A 19,826-nucleotide genomic window follows, 5' to 3' on the forward strand; every position below is an offset into this window, starting at 1 on the left:
TTCATCACAATCACCTCTAAATTAGTCTTTAGCAGAAATCCATGCAGCACCCAAAGCTTGTCATTTCATAGATCCATATGTAAAGCACTCTTACCCTACAACATAGCGTATTTCTCTGTCCATTCTCTTGCTAGCCTATTGTACCTAATAAATTAAAGATACAACTTTTTGGAAGCAGCCATTAAAGGCCCCTTTCACACAAGCGCATTTCAATGCGTACGAGCATCGTTTTTTCATGCATCAGGTTTGCGTTCAGGAAAAAACCCCACAGAACTAATGGGGCTTGTGCGAAAAACAGGTGGTGTCGGAATGCAATGTAATTTCCACTGCTGGTTAGATAGAAGTTGAGTGTTATGCTTCACGCGTGTGGAGAGAAAAAAAAAACAAAAAAAAAAAAAAACCGCAAAATCTGATTGCATCTACTAAAAATAAAAATTGAACGCAATTGCAGACCAAACAGACTGAACCATCAGTTTTTCCCTGAAGAGACCCCGACTTATTCCATATCACTCGAGTGAAATAAGGCTAAAGCCTGTATTAGACAAGCAGATCAGCGTTCCCTCCCAGCAATCGCTTGCAAGCGGAGAAGGCCGCTATTACATGCAGCATGAGGAGCGATCGATATGCCATCGCACACCGTCTAGTGGCGGATTGCTATTAGACAAGATCTACAGCTGGCAAGGGCTGATTTTTAAGCATGCTCAGAACTGCTCATTCATTGGGCAATTGGAGTCAGTATTACACTACAAGAACAGTGCTCCAGACAAAAAAAAATGACCAGGAGCCATTGGCTCCTAAACTAAAAAATTTAGGAGCCAAATTACATTTTTTAGTCGCCAAATTTAAAATGCATATAATTTTTTAAAAAAAAGGACTTTGAGAAGATGAGACGCAGGTGACAGTAGTGAGCCAGCACTACATATAGGAGAAAACAGCACCACATGCCTCTCACATCCAGGGACATTTTCTGGGGAACAAGGTGACTAAAAATGGCGAATTGCGTGGTTTAGAGTTTTTTTTTCTGTTACGGCCTTCACCGAGCGGAAATATTTTTAAATATTTTAATAGCTCACACTTTTTGGGACGTGGCGATATGTAATATGTTCTTTATTGTTTGTAAATTTTATATGTAAAACTGGGAAGGGGGCCATTTAAACTTTTAGTATTTTGTTTTTTTTTTACTTTTTATTTAACCACCATTTCTTCCCTTAGGGACTAGAACCTGGATCTTTTCATCCCTTGTGCTATTCACCCTGATAGAGCTCTATCAGGGTGAATAGGATCACACATCTCCCTGCTGCCCTGGGCTCTGTGCACACAGCAGCAGGGAGCTGAACATGGCAGCCAGGGCTTCAGTAGCGTCCTGGCTGCCATGGTAACTATCTGAGCCCCAGCAGTGTAATCTGCCACTGCCACCAATGAAGGGGATGGGGACACTGTGGCCACCATATAACAATGGGAGGGAGACTGGGACGACTTGCGGCCAGTGATAATGGGGGGGGGGGGGGGGGGGGGGAGAGAGAGAGAGGCTTTGGGAGAGCGCACTGCACCACCAATGAATGTTTAAAAAGGACCTTTCATGGGTCCAAAGAATATGTACTTAGTAGCAGGCTGCATAGAGCGGCGCCCAGGGATCTAAGTGCACTTACTATTATTCCTGGGCGCCGCTCCGTTCGCCCGCTGTGGCCCCCGGTATTTTCAGCATTCAGAGGAAAGAGGAGGAGACGCCAGTGTCTCTCCATCTCCATAACAGCAGCGCTGTCCAATCACAGCACAGAACTCAGAGCCAGGGAGAAAAAAAACCTCCCTGGCTCTGAGTGCTGTGCTTGGACAGCGCTGCTGTCAGGGAGAAGGACAGACACTGGCGTCTCCTCCTCCTTCCTTTGAATGCTGAAAATACCGGGGGCCACAGCGGGCGAACGGAGCGGCGCCCAGGAATAATAGTAAGTCCACTTAGATCCCTGGGCGCCGCTCTATGCAGCCTGCTGATAAGTTCATATTCTTTGGACCCATGAAAGGTCCTCTTGAACTCCTTTATACAAGTGTCTGCAGTGGTATCACAGACCCGGCATGCGATCTGTGGCACTTGAGGGGTTAATTGCCGCAGATCGCATTCCCTGTTAGAGGTTCGGGTGCCGGGTCTGTGATACCGCTGCCTATACTTATGTTTTACATTCATCGGTGGCGCAGTGGCGACAGCTCCTCCTCCCTGCTATATCCCCATTGGTGGTAGTGGCGGCCGCGTCACAGTGGAGAGGGAGGGACTCCTTCCTTCTCCACTGTGCTAGTGAAGGGAACGTAGGCTGCGCAGGATCGCGGCGGTACAGTCGCAAATGGCGACAAGACTAAAAAGTCTTGTCGCCATCTGCAAATTTTAAGGCGCATTGGCGACAGTTTTGGTCGCCATCTGGAGCCCTGAAGAAGTCGCTAACGAGCGAATATGCGAACACTTGTTAGCGATTATTGGCTGATGTAATACAGCCTTAAGAAACAAGCTGCTTCAAATGCACTGACACATCCTAGAACCAAAGAGCTCAAGAAAGATTTACCAAATAAAACTTAACAGCGAACCTGTCACCATGAAAATGCCAATCTGCTATGGAAATTTCATGGAGGTGGCCCTGTTCAGTGACTACAAGCCCTGTATTCCTGTACACACCATGATGGCAGTCACTGAGTAGTACCAACGACAAGTTATACAGAACCTTCCCATGAAACTAGCATTCTGCTCTGCCTCGCTGGCCCCGTGACAGGTTTGCTTAAATAGCTGAAGGAAGAAATTATAGCATTACTGGAGCTGCTGAGCATGGAAAGCATACTTACTTTTCCCTATCTGTTTTGTAGATCCGTGCAATCTCTGGCACTAGAGGGTCATCTGGGTTGGGGTCACATAACAGTGAACAAATTGACAAAAGAACTGAAAAGTGGAAAGTGGAAAACAGTCAACAAATTAGTGAAAGCAACTAAAGCCGACTAGTATGAATCAGCAACATCTAAAAGCATAGTCTTTATTTGGGAAATGTGGTGAAAAGTTATCAAAAAGCTTATGAATACCATTGAAGGATATGGCATGCTGCCAAAACTTTATTATGGGCAGGGTTCAACCTCTAGGAAAAAAATTTAATTTTTCTAAATATTTAGAGAGAATTTTTAACTGCAGTCTAATGTTTAATGCTCCGGAGCTACCAGCTTGTAATAAATGTAGGAGAGCAACTAGATCTTTAGATACAGGTGCGACATCTTGCGCCAGCGCCATTCTGAGTATGGTCACAAGGGAGGGATCTGACTGCACATGTCACGCACCATATGAACCTTTAATGTAACATTAATATCTGTAAGGTTATAGCTTAATAAAGGATAGACTCACCCTTAGAAATAGTTAAAGCTGGGGACCACTGTGATCTGAGAATGTCAAGACAAATGCTGCCATTGCTGTTAATATTTGGATGGTAGATTCTCGTTGTAAACGCAACCTATTAAATAAAAAGCAAGGATAACATACAGCACAACATTTAAGACTTAAATTCATTTTACTTTAACAAGCATTCTGTTAAAGGGATTGTGCAGCGATTTATACTGATGACCTATCGTCAGGATAGGTCATTATTATCTGATCAGCGAAGGTCCTACACCTAGCACCTCCGCCAATCAGCTATTTGAAGAGGAAGCAGCGCTCCAAGTGAGCACTGCCAATGCTCCAGATGGCGACCAAAATGGTCGCCATTTAGAATTGCGAAATGGCGACAACTTTGTAGTTTTGTCGCCATTTGCGCCTAGACCCTCCTCTGCGCTGCCTCTAAGGGACAAAAAAAAAAAAAAAAAGACCTGCGCACTCCGGGGTCAGGAGACAGCCCCACCTACACGCTTCGCCATTGGCTGCCGGGGTCTCAACCCGCGATCACAATCTGCCGGTCTGGTAGGTGAGGAGAGCTCCTCCCACTGATCTGCAGAGCCGCCTGTGCCGGTGTACACTGCAGACATGGGGAGCTCCTGGGTCCTGCGTCTCCGCTCAGGGCTATGTTACCGCTGGAATAGGCAGCACTTGTATTTCAGGGTCCCATAAGCAGTGAATGAAGGGAAAAGGGGGGGGGGCTGCTTTTCCTTCGGCATCCCCAGTTTTGGAGATTCCAGAACCCGCCTCTGTAGGACGTTTATGGCATCTTCTAGTTTTATGTTCAAGGTTGGAGTACCCCTTTACAATCCTGGGTGCCTGCATCATAACTGCCATGTGTTACAGCAAAGAAGGGGTTCTCTCACACTAGGGCCCCCGCCAGTCCATAGACCCAAGGGGCCACAGTGCTAAGTAAAGTGTCCCAACTGAGTTTTCTCTGATCGGTGCCTCTGACAACCCCTACTGTGCAGGATACGGGCAGTGGGGCGGAGGAGATGTTCCGCCAGGAGTGTTTGCTGTGTTTGGGGACCTGTTGACCATCCCTACAGGTCAGCCCCCCGATAGTCCAGTGACAGCCATAGCCACCCTCTGCCGTATCGGATAGTCTGGTCACAGACATAGCCGAACCTGGCTAGTCTGACAGGTCATGGAAATGTGTACAACCCCTTTAACTGCGTGGGCTGTAGCTTAGAAAACCCCATGCTCCTAAGCATCCCAGCTATATTATATGTATTTTAAATTTGGCGACTAAATTTTTCAGGTTAGGAGCCAATGGCTCCTTGATGTGTTTTTTTTAAGTCTGGAGCACTGACTGCTTTCTGTATTACACTGCTCGTTGTCCTAGAAGTGCCAGAGTAATTGACAAGTACTCATTCCATGCACTTGAATGGAGCGACTGCATGTAATTACACTACGCCGCTGCTCCACAGGAGACAACGAGCAGAGTAAGGACCAGGAAGCGGAGCTCACAGAGCACCACCTTCTCCTCAAACAGCCAGTTTGTAGGGGTGTGGGGTGTCAGACCCCAACTGATCAGATAATGATAACCTATCCAGAGGATAGGTCCTCAAAATAAACCGCTGCACAACCCCTTTAAGATGTTTTTGTGTAGTCAATCCAGCTACATGATCAAGCACTTTCATGTCTCAGCTTCAGTAGCATTAACCTTGGAGTTTATAAGTACATTGACCGTTTATATGCAGACGTTTATCACTAAAAGTCAGTTCCATTCCAGATAAATGAAACCACAGGAAAAGTTGCTGCTGTGTGTGAATAGACCCCATTAGCCTATTGATTAACTCTAATACATAGCATCCACTGGTACTGCAGTATAGCAAATACACCAAGTTTATAGAAAGGAAGTGTCTTCAATATAAACAACGAAAAATACATTTATAATTTTCCTTCTACACATGTTAAATTTTAGTTCATAAAATTGAAGTTTTACGATATAAAAAAAAAAAAAAAAAAGCTTCAGTTCAACAGATTTGTTTTTATTCACTGCCTATTTTGGGTCCAATTATCAGGCATTTTTTCATCCTGGCATTCAAAGAGAAATCACTATTTTTTCCATCAATGTAGCTGACTGAGGGCTTGTTCATATGTTGTATTTTTCAATGGAACAACTTTAAGGTGAATAATTATTGACGAGTTGTTTTTTGAGGGGGGGGGGGGGGGGGGGTTGTCCACAATTTTGAAGTACATAAAACTTTAGTCACTTAAAATATCCTGGTGGCAAAGCAGCCAAAGATCATCAACTGGCATATTATCCACTTCAGTACTTCCACCGTACATGTATGTCTGAAGCCGGCTTAATGGGTACTGTAGCTGCCTGCTGTCGTACACAGTAGACACCGGGAGGCAGTCAGTGATTGCCAATGACTTATGTATCAGCCTGAAATCGGGTGTGCCACCCTGCCCCTCATGATTTGTGCCCCCAGTTCCAAGAAGCTGCCATTTCCCCCCTGACCCGCTGTGCTAGCATTGATGGCAGCAGCTCAGGAACGGAACCGCTGCCAACAGCAGAGAGTGTTAGCTGTAATTTACAGCTAACACTGTTGCAACAGGCAAAATCGGTCCTGGCACCGATGGGCTGTTTAACCCCATAGATGCCACTGTCAGCAGCTGAGTGCGGCATCCATGGGGTTGAGAGAGGGAGGTCCCTCTTTTACATCGTGCCTCTGCTGCTGCAATGGCAGTGATCCGATGGTTGCCATGGCAACCGGACACCTTACAAAGGTGCCCGGACTGCCATGCATTTAAAAAGGTGTCCGGGCTGCCATGTATCTAAGGCTGATAAGACCCTGAGGGTCTGATCAGCCTTAGTGTAAGTGTAGCAGTGCATTGCAATAGATGACTATTGCAATGCACTGTATAGTGATCAGACCCTCTGGATCTTCAAGATCCAGATGGGTCTTTAAAAAAATAAAAATAAAGTAATAAAAAAAAAAAATCTACTGGAGTCCATTGCCTCCCATTGCCCTGCTCTTCACATTACAGGGATCATGCTGTAGATGGGGTCAGTAAAGTAAAAGCATCAGTGGGAAAGCAGCACAGGTTACAATAGACTGATTTCATGTAATGCAGGGCTTGTCTCTGATTAGCTGTATGTGAGAGGATACACACTGCTCTTGGGTAGTGGAGGAGGTTGTCTGCATTCTGATTGGTCCTGCATGTGTACTAGTGCATGTGAGGAGAGCAAGGGCTTATGGGAAGTGAGGGAAACACAGGACGGCCTCAAGAAAGGGCAAACATCACCACAGGAAGTGCAGCAGAAGGCATTTTAGGAAGAAGCTGAAATACAGGCACACAGTAATATGGTTGCTAAGGGCTGAATACAGACATCAGAAAGGTAAAATTAGCTGAAAAATGCAGCTTCATGAATATCTTCCCTTTACCACCACGTTAGGAATTTCATTTTTGGTAGTGAAATGGCAGTTACGCTTTAACAGTGGATTATACTGCCACCTAGTGGCCAACTTTAGGTTCTGTGGTTAGAAAGCTACAGAGCAAGTTGCAGCCTCCAGGTCACACTACGGGAATTCATGCCAAGACACCTGATCACATTTCTACAATACAACCCTTCTGTACAGCAGCGTATGCCGGTCAGCAGGTGATGGATGGACAGAATGCGCGGCCTTAGAGTTGTGTTACAGCCCCACGCCTGACACTCATTTTATGGTAGTGGGGTACTCACTGCACCCACATGACCACCAAGATGAAAGTATGTCACATGGTTGGAACCAGCACCCAAACACTACATACATTTGTGTCAAAAGTCAGGAAGGCGTTAAAGTGTTTATTCAGGTGTTTTTGCACACTTGGGCAAGGCGTTTATGAAAATGCAGCAATCTGAAGTTATTCCAAATACCTTCCCAAAAACTACAGAAACTAAAATGCTGCATACAAAAGGCACTGTTAGGGTGGTCTCTCACTTACAATCTTTAGGAAACCACTGAATTTTAGAGGCCCATTTTTTCACCCTCAAAACCGTGGAGGCCAGATTTTTGCCACAAGTTAAAGGGCTATTCCCATCAGGGACATTGATGGCCCATCAATGTCAGAGAGAAGGAACAGGGAACAGCTGCGTATGTGCAGCCACCCTCCGTTCACCCCTATGGGAGTCCTGAACACAGCCGAGAGATGATACATGGAGAACACAGTGCCCTGTTCTCTAGATAGGACTGGGTCCCACTCCACAGTATGCTCTAGGTAAGGTTTTTGTTTCTAAGTTCTAACTCAGACTTCATTTTATTTCACTGACTCTTATCAGAAATGGCCAATAATTTAGTAATAAGAAATTTGCTGTAGATGGGCTTTTTCTTACCATCATGTAAGTAATCAGGCTGCGTAGAACATTGGCTTAATAACGGAAAACACTGCTATACACCCAATTTTTTTGAAATGTAGGAATTTCAGAAAAAGTTAGAAAAGCTCTATATGTCCTGGTAATGCAGGTAAGGCTACTTTCACACTCGCGTTTTGGCTTTCCGTTTGTAAGATCCGTTCAGAGCTCTCACAAATGGTCCAAAAACGGATCAGTTTTGCCCTAATGCATTCTGAATGGAAAAGGATCTGCTCAGAATGCATCAGTTTGCCTCCGTTCCGTCTCCATTCCGCTTCGGAGGCGGACACCAAAACGCTGCCTGCAATGTTCTGGTGTCCGCTTGACAAAACTGAGCCAAACGGATCCGTCCTGGCACACAATGCAAGTCAATGGGTACGGATCCGTTTTCTATGACACAATCTGGCACAATAGAAAACGGATCCGTCCTCCATTGACTTTCAATGGTGTTCAAGACTGATCCATCATTGCTTTGTTCAAGATAATACAAACGGATCCGTCCTGGCACACAATGTAAGTCAATGGGTACGGATCCGTTTTCTATGACAATCTGGCACAATAGAAAACGGATCCGTCCTCCATTGACTTTCAATGGTGTTCAAGACTGATCCATCATTGCTTTGTTCAAGATAATACAAACGGATCCGTTCTGCGGATCCGTCTGTGCAGCTCCATGACGGATCCGCACCAAACGCGAGTGTGAAAGTAGCCTGTGCAAGTGCAAGTCTAAATGGAAATAAAAGAAAGATGCAGAAAAGCTGTAGCATTCACTGCTTGTCATCAAATGGCTGTCTGGGAATTAATACTGCACAGGGCATACCAGGGTACTGTAGTTCAGCTTCCATTCAACTCAATGGGCACTGAGTTGCAGTACGCTGGTGCCAGAAACGACAGTGGACGGAGCCTTCTATCATTAGATGAGCAGTAAGAGCATTTAGGCATATGGGTTATCATGTTCCCAAATACCTCTGCAATCCTTCTCACTGCAGCACCATAAAACCATCACCCAAATAAGCGGTAACGAGTCACCTCACATCTATGTCGTACGGCCCAAACAGTATACCTCATCAGATAACCGCTTCAGGTGTTTCGGGCGTGGTAGCAGCATAAGCACCAGTGTGGGGAGAACCGGAAAGACTGGGTAAGCTTCAGATAGTAAACGGATGACACATGCAAGTGAATAACACACGGTCATGGCATTAACCTACATCAGGAAAAGGTGGAGCTGTATTTGGCTCACTTATCACTTCTGTGGCCCAGTGATAGTATGTAGAAATCCTGCACAAGAGCATTTTAATAACCTGTAAACCTAGATAATGAGGACTGTACTGGCCCAAGATGACAAGCCGCCTACCTGGCTTGTGCGCATTCAGGTTTTCTGTTGCAGTACTGAAGCTAAAGCTAAGTGTAGAATCACAATACAGAAGGAAAATCTGCCTGTGTGGGGAGGGGGCTTTTTACATGTTGCTTTTTAAAAACTGCAGTAAATGTGTTTCATCTGTAAGAACTGCCTAGCCAATTATCACATCGATATAACATGCGGAAACAGGCAGGATAGGAGATGACCCCATAGATGTGGCATGACCATACTGTCTATAGGGTTAAAGAGAGGTGCGGTTACCTCCATTGGCAGCCAGAGGCATAATGAAGACCCACTGGTCAGACGTAGGTTATGATGACAGGCACACTACACTGTTATAAAGAAGTACTGAAGTGGATTATACTAGATCATGCTGCCTATTAATAGTCACACCTTCAAGAAGAAGAAGAAAAAAAAAAAATTAAAGGGGTTGTCCCACTTACAATCCCAGAAATGGAAGCGCTATTCTTTTCCGCCATTGAGTTCCGTCCTAGAGGCTCTACACCGGAAGAGAACTGATCAGCTTTATCCTAATGCATTCTGAATGGAGAGCAATCCGTTCAGGATGCATCAGTTCAGTCTTTTTGACCTTTCATGAAGGAGATAATACCGCAGCATGCTACGGTTTTATCTCAGTCTAAAATTCTGGAACACTTGCCGATATCCCAGATACGACATTATCCCCCACATTGAAATGCATTAATGCCGGATCCGGCCCCAAGTGTTCCGGCAAAACAGATCTGGTATTGCAGTCTGCACGTGCTCAGACGGCAAAAAAAAATTGAAATAAATAAGTGTTGGATCCGTTTTTCCGGATGACACCGGAGAGACGGATCCGGCATTTCAATGCATTTGTCATATGGATCAGGATCCTGATCCGTCTGACAAATGCCATAAGTTTGCATATGTTCCAGTGACGGAACTGCCTGCCGGAATCCTTTTCCGCAAGTGTAAAAGTAGCCTTACCCAGCACCACCTACTGCACTGTGGACAGAGCAGCTGAACAGTGGAGTGCCAGGAGTCAGACCCTCGAATCTGCTACTGATCGCTCATCAACATCAAATCCCAGAGAACCTCTAACACTGGAAAAAAAACTATTATTCTGAAATGGGTAAAAGCCACAACACGACCCAAAAACTCTAAAGGTAGGACCGCCAATTTTTCAGGTACAAAGTAAAATAAAAGGATAAAAGGCAAGCACAACCACTTACTTTGGGAGGTTTGAAGGGGTAGTCTGTTGGAAAATGGATCGTCAAGAAAAAAACACCGCCTTGATATGGACTGTCATTCTGTCAGAAAAGTTAAAGTGCAAAGTTTAAATAAAAAAAAATGGATGTATATTTAAAATATTCTGTGAAACGTAATTTCAATTTAGAGTCAACTATTAAGTCTCAAGAAATATGTTGCTCCAACGCTGCATCAGTCACAGAAATTATACTAGTCTGCTGTGATAAACTACTTGCCTTACACCTTCAGCGGCCAGTGACTTCTTGACGTGGCTGCAGTGGCAGACAGGCCCCTTCAAACAGCTGATTGGCAAGGAGGCCAGGAGTCAGATCCCGTCTCCAATATCATGAACCAGGACAACCCCTTCAGCAGCTTTATGTGGTGCAATACAAGTTTCTTAGGTTTGATTTAGAAACTATTTGAGATCGCCACACTGGGAGAACCTCCCAACATACTGTATATGGTACTGCACCTATAGAACAGTTTGGCAAACACAGGGCAGGGATATGTTACTGCATGTGTCTATATACCTGGGGGGAGATATGTCATGAGTCATTAGTTTGGCTCGAGTCTGTTGGTGCACAACTTTCCCAAACATTGTATGTTTGCTGAAACGGATGCATCTTTAAACCTGGACTGCGGTTTTCCAAACCACCCCATTACTGGAGCGGGTTTCCAATTTTTATTTATTAATTGGGAGTGTAAGGCTTGATAAATTCCAACAACCCCCTCCCCCAGACGTATGGTAGATTGGTGGGGAATTGACCCTTTCAAAAACTGCTAGGAAGGGGTAACCTCAGTCCACCTCCTTTCAAAACTAATAGTTTGAATGGGACGGATAGACCGGCAAGGGTTCTTCTACAGCCATGCTTGACTACCCAGAAGAAAATGGTTGCTCACAATTCGAAGTGATTTCATTAAACCCCAGAATGAAGAGCTCCAGGTCCTTCACACCATTCACTTCAATTATTTCTTTCAACACCATTTTATCACAGAAAACCCCCAAGCCAAGTTGTACTTGATGCTTAGGGTGCAGCCCCATGAATGTTATGTAAATGTGCAAGGCCTAGTTCACACTTTTGTGATCGTGGGCTAAAACTGGGGGCAGGTGAAGAACATAAAACTTTTCCCTTATACCTCATCATTGTGGAGGCTCCACTCCTGGTTTTGGGTCACAATCACTGAAGTGTGAACGAGCCCTAAAATCAATATTCAAAAATCCTACACAGGAGTTGCCATATTGAGAACAGAACAATTAGGAATCATTTATCAAAACCGTTTTAAGGAGTAATCCGGTAATCTGACATCAACTATTAGATTTTTGGGTGTTCTACCACCGGGAACCCCGAAATGAACGTAACGGCATGTGAATCATGTGCACTCCTGCTCCATTCAGGTCTTTAGGGCCTAGTGCTGTACTCTACTATCCTCAGCAGTCAGAGCTAGACCCAACTCTCCGTTCATTATGGGGGCCCTGCTGGGTATGCGGGCCACGTTCCCGTGACCAGTGGAGGTCCCACTGGTAGGACCCTCTCTGATCTAACAGTTGGGGATAAGTTCCAATTACCTGAACCATCTCCTGCACACGGACGTTCTTTTTCCCCCCGTTTACTGGCCGATTTTTGCGTTCCGTATACGGAACCATTCATTTCAATGGTTCCGCAAAAAAAAAAAAACGGGATGTACTCCGTATGCATTCCGTTTTTCCGTCTTTCAGTTCCGTTTTAACATAGAACATGTCCTATTATTGCCCGCAAATCACGTTCCGTGGCTCCATTCAAGTCAATGGGTCCGCAAAAAAAAAACACGAACACATACGGAAATGCATCCGTATGTCTTCCGTTTCCGTTCTTTGCTGAACCATCTATTGAAAATGTTATGCCCAGCCCAATTTTATCTATGTAATTACTGTATATGCCATACGGAAAAACGGAACGGAAAAACGGAACAGAAACAAAAAACGGAACGGATCCATGAAAAACGGACCACAAAACACTGAAAAAGCCATACGGTTGTGGCTGGCTTCTTTTCACAGACGCAGTGTTGTTTTTTTTTTGGCGTTTCTATGACACCTTCGCTGCAGGTAAAAATGCCATAAAGAGAATGCCAGTGGTAAGGCACACTGGCCCAGATTTACTAATATGTGCAACAAAAAAACTGTCTAAAACAATTAGTGCAATTTGGCTCATCTGGAGTTTCTACACTTTTTTGCAACAAGTTTTCAAATGGGTGGAGCATAGCAGGAAGCGGGCAGGGCTTCATGGGAAGGGGTAGCTCTAAGGTGAACAGTGTCTAATATCCTCCAGCCCGTGCCCCTTCAATAAATCTGGTGCAGGTCTACACAGCCCAAGTTTACACCATCTCACAATTAGTAAACCTGGACCACTGTGCAAAAAAAGGGCCAGATTTATTTTTCCGCACAGGTTAGTGTACTTTCACACTTGCGCCAGAGGATTCCGGCAGGCAGTTATCCGTCAAAACGTACGCAAACTAATGGCATTTGTCAGACGGATCATGATCCTGATCCGCCTGACAAATGCCGGATCAGTCTCTCCGGTGTCATCCGGAAAAACGGATCAGGCATTTATTTTTCTCACATTTTTTGCGGTCTGCGCATGCTCCAGATCCGTTTTGCCGGGGCCGGAATCAGCATTAATGCATGTCAATGGGAAAAAAAAAAAAAGAAGTGGTCCGGAATTTTGGACTGAGATAAAACCGTAGCATGCTGCGGTATTCTCAGTCCTGAAAAGTCAAAACGACTGAACTGAAGACGTACTGATGCATCCTGAACAGATTGCTGTCCATTCAAAATGCATGGGGATAAAACGGATTAGCTCTTTATCGGTATTGAGCCCCTAGGACGAAACTCAATGCCGGAAAAGGAAAACGCTAGTGTGAAAGTACCCTTAAATACGTCAGAACCAAATGCATATGTGTAAGCCCTCAGCAAATCACAGCTCTTCATTCATGGCTTAACATTCACAAAAACCATTCAGCTGCACTTGGGTTACTATGGCAACAAGACCAGTTTTGCTGTGTTGATAAATGAGGCCCATAGGGGTCACGTACTGTTCTATTAACATGACAATTTACCCAAGTTTACACGCATTAATGACTGGGAAATATTCATTTCTTTGGCACAAGAACAGATACACAAGTGACAGTTTCACATCCAAACAATTGGACAAATACTGCAACATCTAATGGTTTTTTACTTACAGGGCCCATAATTGTGGCTTGCCAATGAAACACTGGAAGAGAAGAAAAAAAAAAAAAAAAGATTATCACAATACCCAACGCTGCACTTATTACATATCAGGGAATCACCAAGTTGAACTTAATAAATCAAATATTAAATAGTCTCCATACTTTATCATCTAGCTATAATAGCCTGTCTACATTCAGTGCACTGCCCGTGCCGTTCATAGTGCACCCTGCCTCAGGAAAAGTCTAAGGCATATTGGTACACCTTAGACTTTGCAGGGCGTGGGTGCACACAGAGTGCCGCCTCTGGCACCTGAGCCATAGGTTTGACATAGGACATTCTGCTGACAGACTCACGGGGCAAAGTAAAGGATTTCATTTCCCCCTCCAAAATCATGCTGTTCAGATGTTGGAAGAAAGCTTTCAATGCTACGACTTGGAGGTTTGGTCTCACCAAAACACAACATTAGAGTAGATTGTGAAGACAGAATCAAGGAGACATTCCCAAACCTCATTTCAGCAAATTTAATAGTCAGTGAAGAAAATGTGTCACCTCTGACCACTAAGCTGCAATCAAGAGGGCGTATTCACACGTGCTGCTAGCGAGCAGTACAGTGGGGTAAAGAAGAAAAAAAAAAACTGTCCATATGATTTTTTACAGCAACAAGATAAAACCTGTAAATTACCATAACTTCTCTCAGAGGTCTCCCATTTGTGCTAGGGACAATGACCTATATCTGGTGGACATGCCCAGCATTCTTGTATCGTCCAATTGTTCTCCTAGATTCTCTTCAGGCTGTCAGCTCAGTGGTTGTGTCCTTTCTGCTCCAGCTCTCTCCTCATCACAGCTCAGTGGGTGTGTCCTTTCTGCTAAAGCTCTCTCCCCATCACAGCTCAGGGAAGTGGGTCCTTTCTGCTCCAGCTCTCTCCCTATCACAGCTCAGGGAAGAGGGTCCTTTCTGCTCCAGCGCTCTCCCCATCACAGCTCAGTGGGTGTGTCCTTTCTGCTAAAGCTCTCTCCCCATCACAGCTCAGTGGTGGTGTCCTTTGTGCTGTAGCTCTTTCCCTTGGAACTGACAGTCTCTAAAGACACGGCTGGTGGTAGAGTAATGTAAACTGAGCATGTGCGACCACCTCAGTGAGGTGGACAAGAAGGAAAACAAGCAGCAGGTGGCGCTATACAGACGCATTTTAATGAATAGCTCAATGGCTAACTATTTGATTACATGCAACTGCAGAAGTATTCAGATCCAGGGGCTGGTTTGAAATTTGTAGAATATGTTTTGTGGGACAACCCCTTTAAAGACTGGCTCACTGAACTAAGCCATATAACATGGAGTCTAACGGCAGAAGACTAGATAGAACTGTTTGCTACCCTGGATTACATATAAGAGCATTCCTCATTCTCTGGATTAGTTGCGCTTAGAAGAGGCATTGGCCAAAGCTGCTTAGCTAGGAAACTTGCCCAAGGGATCCCACTGCTCCCTTTTTTGCCCTATTTCCTCTACTTCCTTTGATTTTCTTTTTCTTCTCTCCAGGCTTCCTTGTCCCCTTTCAGCATCATTCATATGGTCCTGGGAAGACCTATACACAGTTATATCCATCATGTTATTGCGATACTACAACTGTCCTACTTCGCTGTAGGCTTTAACACAAGTCTTATTTTGCATGCCTCATCTTAGTTTTCTATTGTAAGTTAGCCCAAGTTAATAGAACATGAAATTCTCAATTCACACAAATATCCATCTATCATGGAACTAGTATGACAGGTTTCAACATTTGCAACCGGAAAGTACCATTGTAGCAAGAATATTCATTCTAATAAATAAGCCTTACTGTCATCTCCAACTGGGCCTGCAGAACATTGTGCTGGAGGATCACGGGCCAAATCATTCAGTTCCTGTAAAGATAAAACAAATAGGTATGATGCAAGCCCTGGCTAAATTTAATTGCCACTACAATTAAAACTAAAAATTGGCACTTCGCTTCATTTCACAAAAGCTGGAGAACCACAGGTTGCAAAACCAGTGCACTAGCTGAACCCAAGGACATTGGGGGGGTCATTTATTAAGCTGAAATACCAGGTGTATTTCATGCGCAGATTGCTGTGCAACAGCTAGGTAAAAGAAAGTGGGCATGGCATGGGCAAGGCGGGGAAGAGGACAGGTCAGCAGGCCCGTCTCATTTACCATTTTCTATGTCTTTCAGGCCTAGAAAAAAAGTTTAAATGTAAGACAGCAAAGCGGTCTTACATTTAGAAGTGGTGGAAGACCTGCCTAAGGTATGGAGAGGCCGGCGCCTCTACACAACTTTGGTGGAACCACCGCCAGTCCAGGAGTTTATTAAGACCGGCGTCAAACACCAGTCTTAAACAATGGGGCACATTTATTAACTACAGACCAACATCATGAATAGCAAAGAACACATATAGAGCAGACATTAAGCAATAATGACGCAGGATGGACACATTTATGAGTCAGCAAAAAAATTGTGCAATTTACCCCAAACTTGCCAAATGTCACACCAGGGATTACTACTGACAGTGAAACTGGTGTTAGCAGTGCCTTACATTACACTAAAACGACTAGGCAATCCACATTACTGGTACTGAAAAACTGGATTTTGCATCCGAAACACCATATACAGAATATATGCCATGTGTGAATATTTCATTATGGGAGGGAAGAAACATGCCCACCCTTACACTCGAATCTAAAAAGGGTATACAAACCGTTCTCTAGCAAGACTGTTACAAATGCACAACTATTTCTGGGTCCGCATCCATTCTGTCATTTTGCAGAACTGGTGCAGACCCATTCTTTTCAATGGGGGTCGCAAAAGTTGCGGACAGCACACAGTCCTGTCCGCATCTGTAGTTCAGTTCCTATTCCTATCTGCAATAGCAGACAATCATTTCTATCACAGGGTTGGCCGTGTGCGTTACAGCCGGTAATGACCTGGGAATTTCCCAACAGAAAAACCTTTTGGAATTACCTGGATTTGTGCACCGATTAGTAATAACGATTTCTGATATAACAAAGTCACAATTATGTACAAAAGACTGCTCCAAAGATGAGAGCAGAAGTGTTGCTTTCAAACTCAAAAGGTACTTTTGCCCATTAAATTAAGGAACACAAAGCCTAGTTACTGATGGATATGTCCTTCTCAAGAAAGAATCCTTGTGTGAAGCAAGCAGCGATGCAAACAACTTTCAGAAGATGCGTTATAAGTCGCATGCAGCTGGAAAAAGGACAAAAACACTGCTATAGTCCTGGGTGTACCTCACTCCATGGTTTGTCAAATTAGGGCACATGTACTAATACTGTCTAAAATGTAGAGTGGAAGGTGTCTTTCAGACTGCCAACAAGTTCGTCTGTTCTAGAAAATGAACACAGATGAGTTTTGAAACGGACCGCAGACTGAGCCCTGTGTGGCCAGTTTCCCCCACAAAACTATTCATTTGGCTAAATGAATCTTGTAAGAAACAAATATAGAACATGAGCGATTTTCCACAAGGACGACCAGTCCGATAAAATGCACACCATGAACGAGCCAGAGTTCTGCTCATGTTCTAAACTCATAAGAATTAGCCTAAACTCTAAAAACTTTCCAGATTCATCACAGTGGCTTATATTGGATGAGAACTCTGGTACAAGGTTACAAACTTCTCTAACTTTATACCGCCTATCCGTTTGTTTACTCGGCAACAATTTGTGCAAGAATTTTGGTGCAAAAGGTATCTCAAAAGCAGTCATTCATCTTCTGGAGGTCTTTAGAACACCCACCCGCGGCTAGATCAGCAAAGGGAAGCGTACTTACTAGGGATCGACAGATGATTTTTTTTTGAGCAGATACCGATAATCTGTGAACTTTCAGGCCGATAGGCGTTAATTTATACCGATATTCTGTGAATTTTCATTTTTGAAAATATATTTTTTTTATTCCTACACAAATCTACTGAAAATGAGTATGTTTATTGTTAACTTGTAGTTTTTTTTTGTAAATCTTTTTCATTTATACTTAATAATTTGGTGTTTTTTTTTTTTACTATTAGCCCCCTTAGGGACTAGAACGCTTGTCCTATTTACCCCAATAGAGCTCTATCAGGGTGAATAGGACCTCACACTCTCCCTGCTGCCCTGTTCTTTGTGTACACAGCAGCAGAAAGCTGACCATGGCAGCCAGGGCTTCAGTAGCATCCTGGCTGCCATGGTAACCGATCGGAGCCCCAGGAATACACTGCTGGGGCTCCGATCGGAACTGCCACTGCACCAATGAAATTACTTGGGTTGGGGGGGGGACGAGAGACCCTGTGGCCACTGCCACCAATGATTAATACTGGGGGGGTTGTTGGGGGGGGGGGGGGGGGGGGGAGAGAGCACTGCACCACCAATGTCTAATACTGGGGTTGGAGGGGGGGGGCACACTGCGCCACCAATGACGATAACTCATTAATTCATATACAGGGGGCGGGAGCTGGCTGCAGAATCATATAGCCGGCTCCCGACCTCTGAGAAGTAGCTGCGATCTGCAGTAGTTAACCCCTCAGGTGCCGCACCTGAGGGGTTAACTACCAGATCGCAGCTACTTGTCATAGAGGTCGGGAGCCGGCTATATGATTCTGCAGCCAGCTCCCACCTCCTGTATATGAATTAATGAGAATTATCTTCATTGGTGGTGCAGTGGCCACCGCCCCTCCCCTCTTGTCCTCCCTCCTCTCATTGGCAGCAGACATTGCTTCCTTCTCCCCTGTGCTGCTGAGGGAACAGAGCGCTGTGAGCAGCGCGATCCTTGTTCCCAATACGTTATCGGTATAATCGGCAAAATAGATGCAGATACCGTTCAAAATCCTGAATATCGGCCGATATCGGTAAAACCGATAATCAGTCGATCCCTAGTACTTACAAGGTGCAGTGGATTTTTATTTGTCTTAGCTGATTCATCAAAATGTTTGAGATGAAAAAATAAAAAAAATAACTTGGCACAAATTACACCAGAATTCAGCCACAGTAATAAATTTACGCTATTATCCATAAATTGTGGGAATGCAGGACTTTTACGGTTACTCTGCGTCCTGTGAGGATATCTCCCAGAACACCAATCCTGAAGGAAAAAACGGACGCAAAAGTAACCGGTAATAGCCTACAGAAGAATCTACAAACTGTAAAAACCTATGATCATCTAGGCTTTATTTCAACATTACAAAAACCATAGTACCCACTGTTTTTCTACAATTGTGAATTAACTCCTTGGTGCCATTAATTTTGCATATTTTTTATTTTAACCATCTGACCACTGCTGCACTACTTTATACAGCAGTCTGTAACCAGCGAGTTACATTACGGTCTGCCAGCGCTGCTCCGTGAAGACCCAGACAGCAGCTAGCGGTCTCCAGGTATATGACCTTTGTGATAAGCTGTTAGCATCATTTTGTAAGGGTCATGTTTGTTTAAGACTTACAATCAATTTTTCAATATAATTTCCAAAACAGACTTTAAGGACCAATTCAGTTTTGAAAGGCCTACATACTAGAAATCACCCATAAATGACCCCATTTTAGAAACTACATGCTTCAAATTATTCTAAACAGATTTTAGAAACTTTAGGCGTGGAGGTGAAATGTAAAAATGTTGTGTAGATCTTCTTTCATGCTCCTGATGCACCAAGGGGAGCCCCAATTTTCAGTGCCGCTGCACTCCATGATGCAGAGTTCACATGGCCGGTACACATACACACAAAAAAAGGGTGGGAATATATGTGCTGTCATGGAGACTTCCAGGAAACCGGATTACCGTTTAGTGTAATACTCATTTCCCCAGTCGTCTCCATGACAGCACACACTGAACTAAAAGTAAACTTTGGGGGGGGGGGGGGGCCGACGACAACAGCACTTAGGGACCTTGCGTCCAAAGGCCATGTCGTCATTGGCAAATACATCAACCCTAAAATGCTTGGTGAAGGTGTAAGCCCTCTTCCAAGTGGCCACTCTGCAAATTTGTTCTAAAGACAGAGGCTCTCTCGACCCAGGAAATAGACACGGATCTTACTGAATGGGCTCTGAGGGACGGAGTTGTCTCTTTACCGGAGGCTCTATAGGCCTCAGAAATGGCACACCTAATCCAACGGGATAGAGCTTTTTGCCACTTCACCCTTATTTGGGCAGGAAAACGGAATAAATAAGTTATCATCTATCCTCCAATCTCTGGTGACATCTAGAAGTACACTTCTAACATCTAAACTATGAAATTTTGTTTCCTGCTCGTTTTTGTGGTTGGCACAAAACGAGGGAATGTCTTGTG

General features: G+C 44.4%; 1 protein-coding gene across 1 annotated transcript in view; it reads right to left on the reverse strand.

The window, feature by feature from the left end:
- Window positions 1–19,826, reverse strand: part of UBE2D3 (ubiquitin conjugating enzyme E2 D3) — a 47,907-nt gene that overhangs the window by 4,730 nt on the left and 23,351 nt on the right. Inside the window, exons 2-6 of the mRNA XM_040418223.1 lie at window positions 15,364–15,427; window positions 13,543–13,574; window positions 10,308–10,385; window positions 3,368–3,473; window positions 2,824–2,917 (exon numbers count right to left, since the gene is read on the reverse strand). Coding sequence (XP_040274157.1) covers window positions 2,824–2,917; window positions 3,368–3,473; window positions 10,308–10,385; window positions 13,543–13,574; window positions 15,364–15,427 — 374 coding nt within the window. The remainder of the gene's footprint in view (window positions 1–2,823; window positions 2,918–3,367; window positions 3,474–10,307; window positions 10,386–13,542; window positions 13,575–15,363; window positions 15,428–19,826) is intronic.

The sequence above is a fragment of the Bufo bufo genome, chromosome 2, assembly GCF_905171765.1.
Source record: "Bufo bufo chromosome 2, aBufBuf1.1, whole genome shotgun sequence".
Lineage (NCBI taxonomy): Eukaryota > Metazoa > Chordata > Amphibia > Anura > Bufonidae > Bufo > Bufo bufo.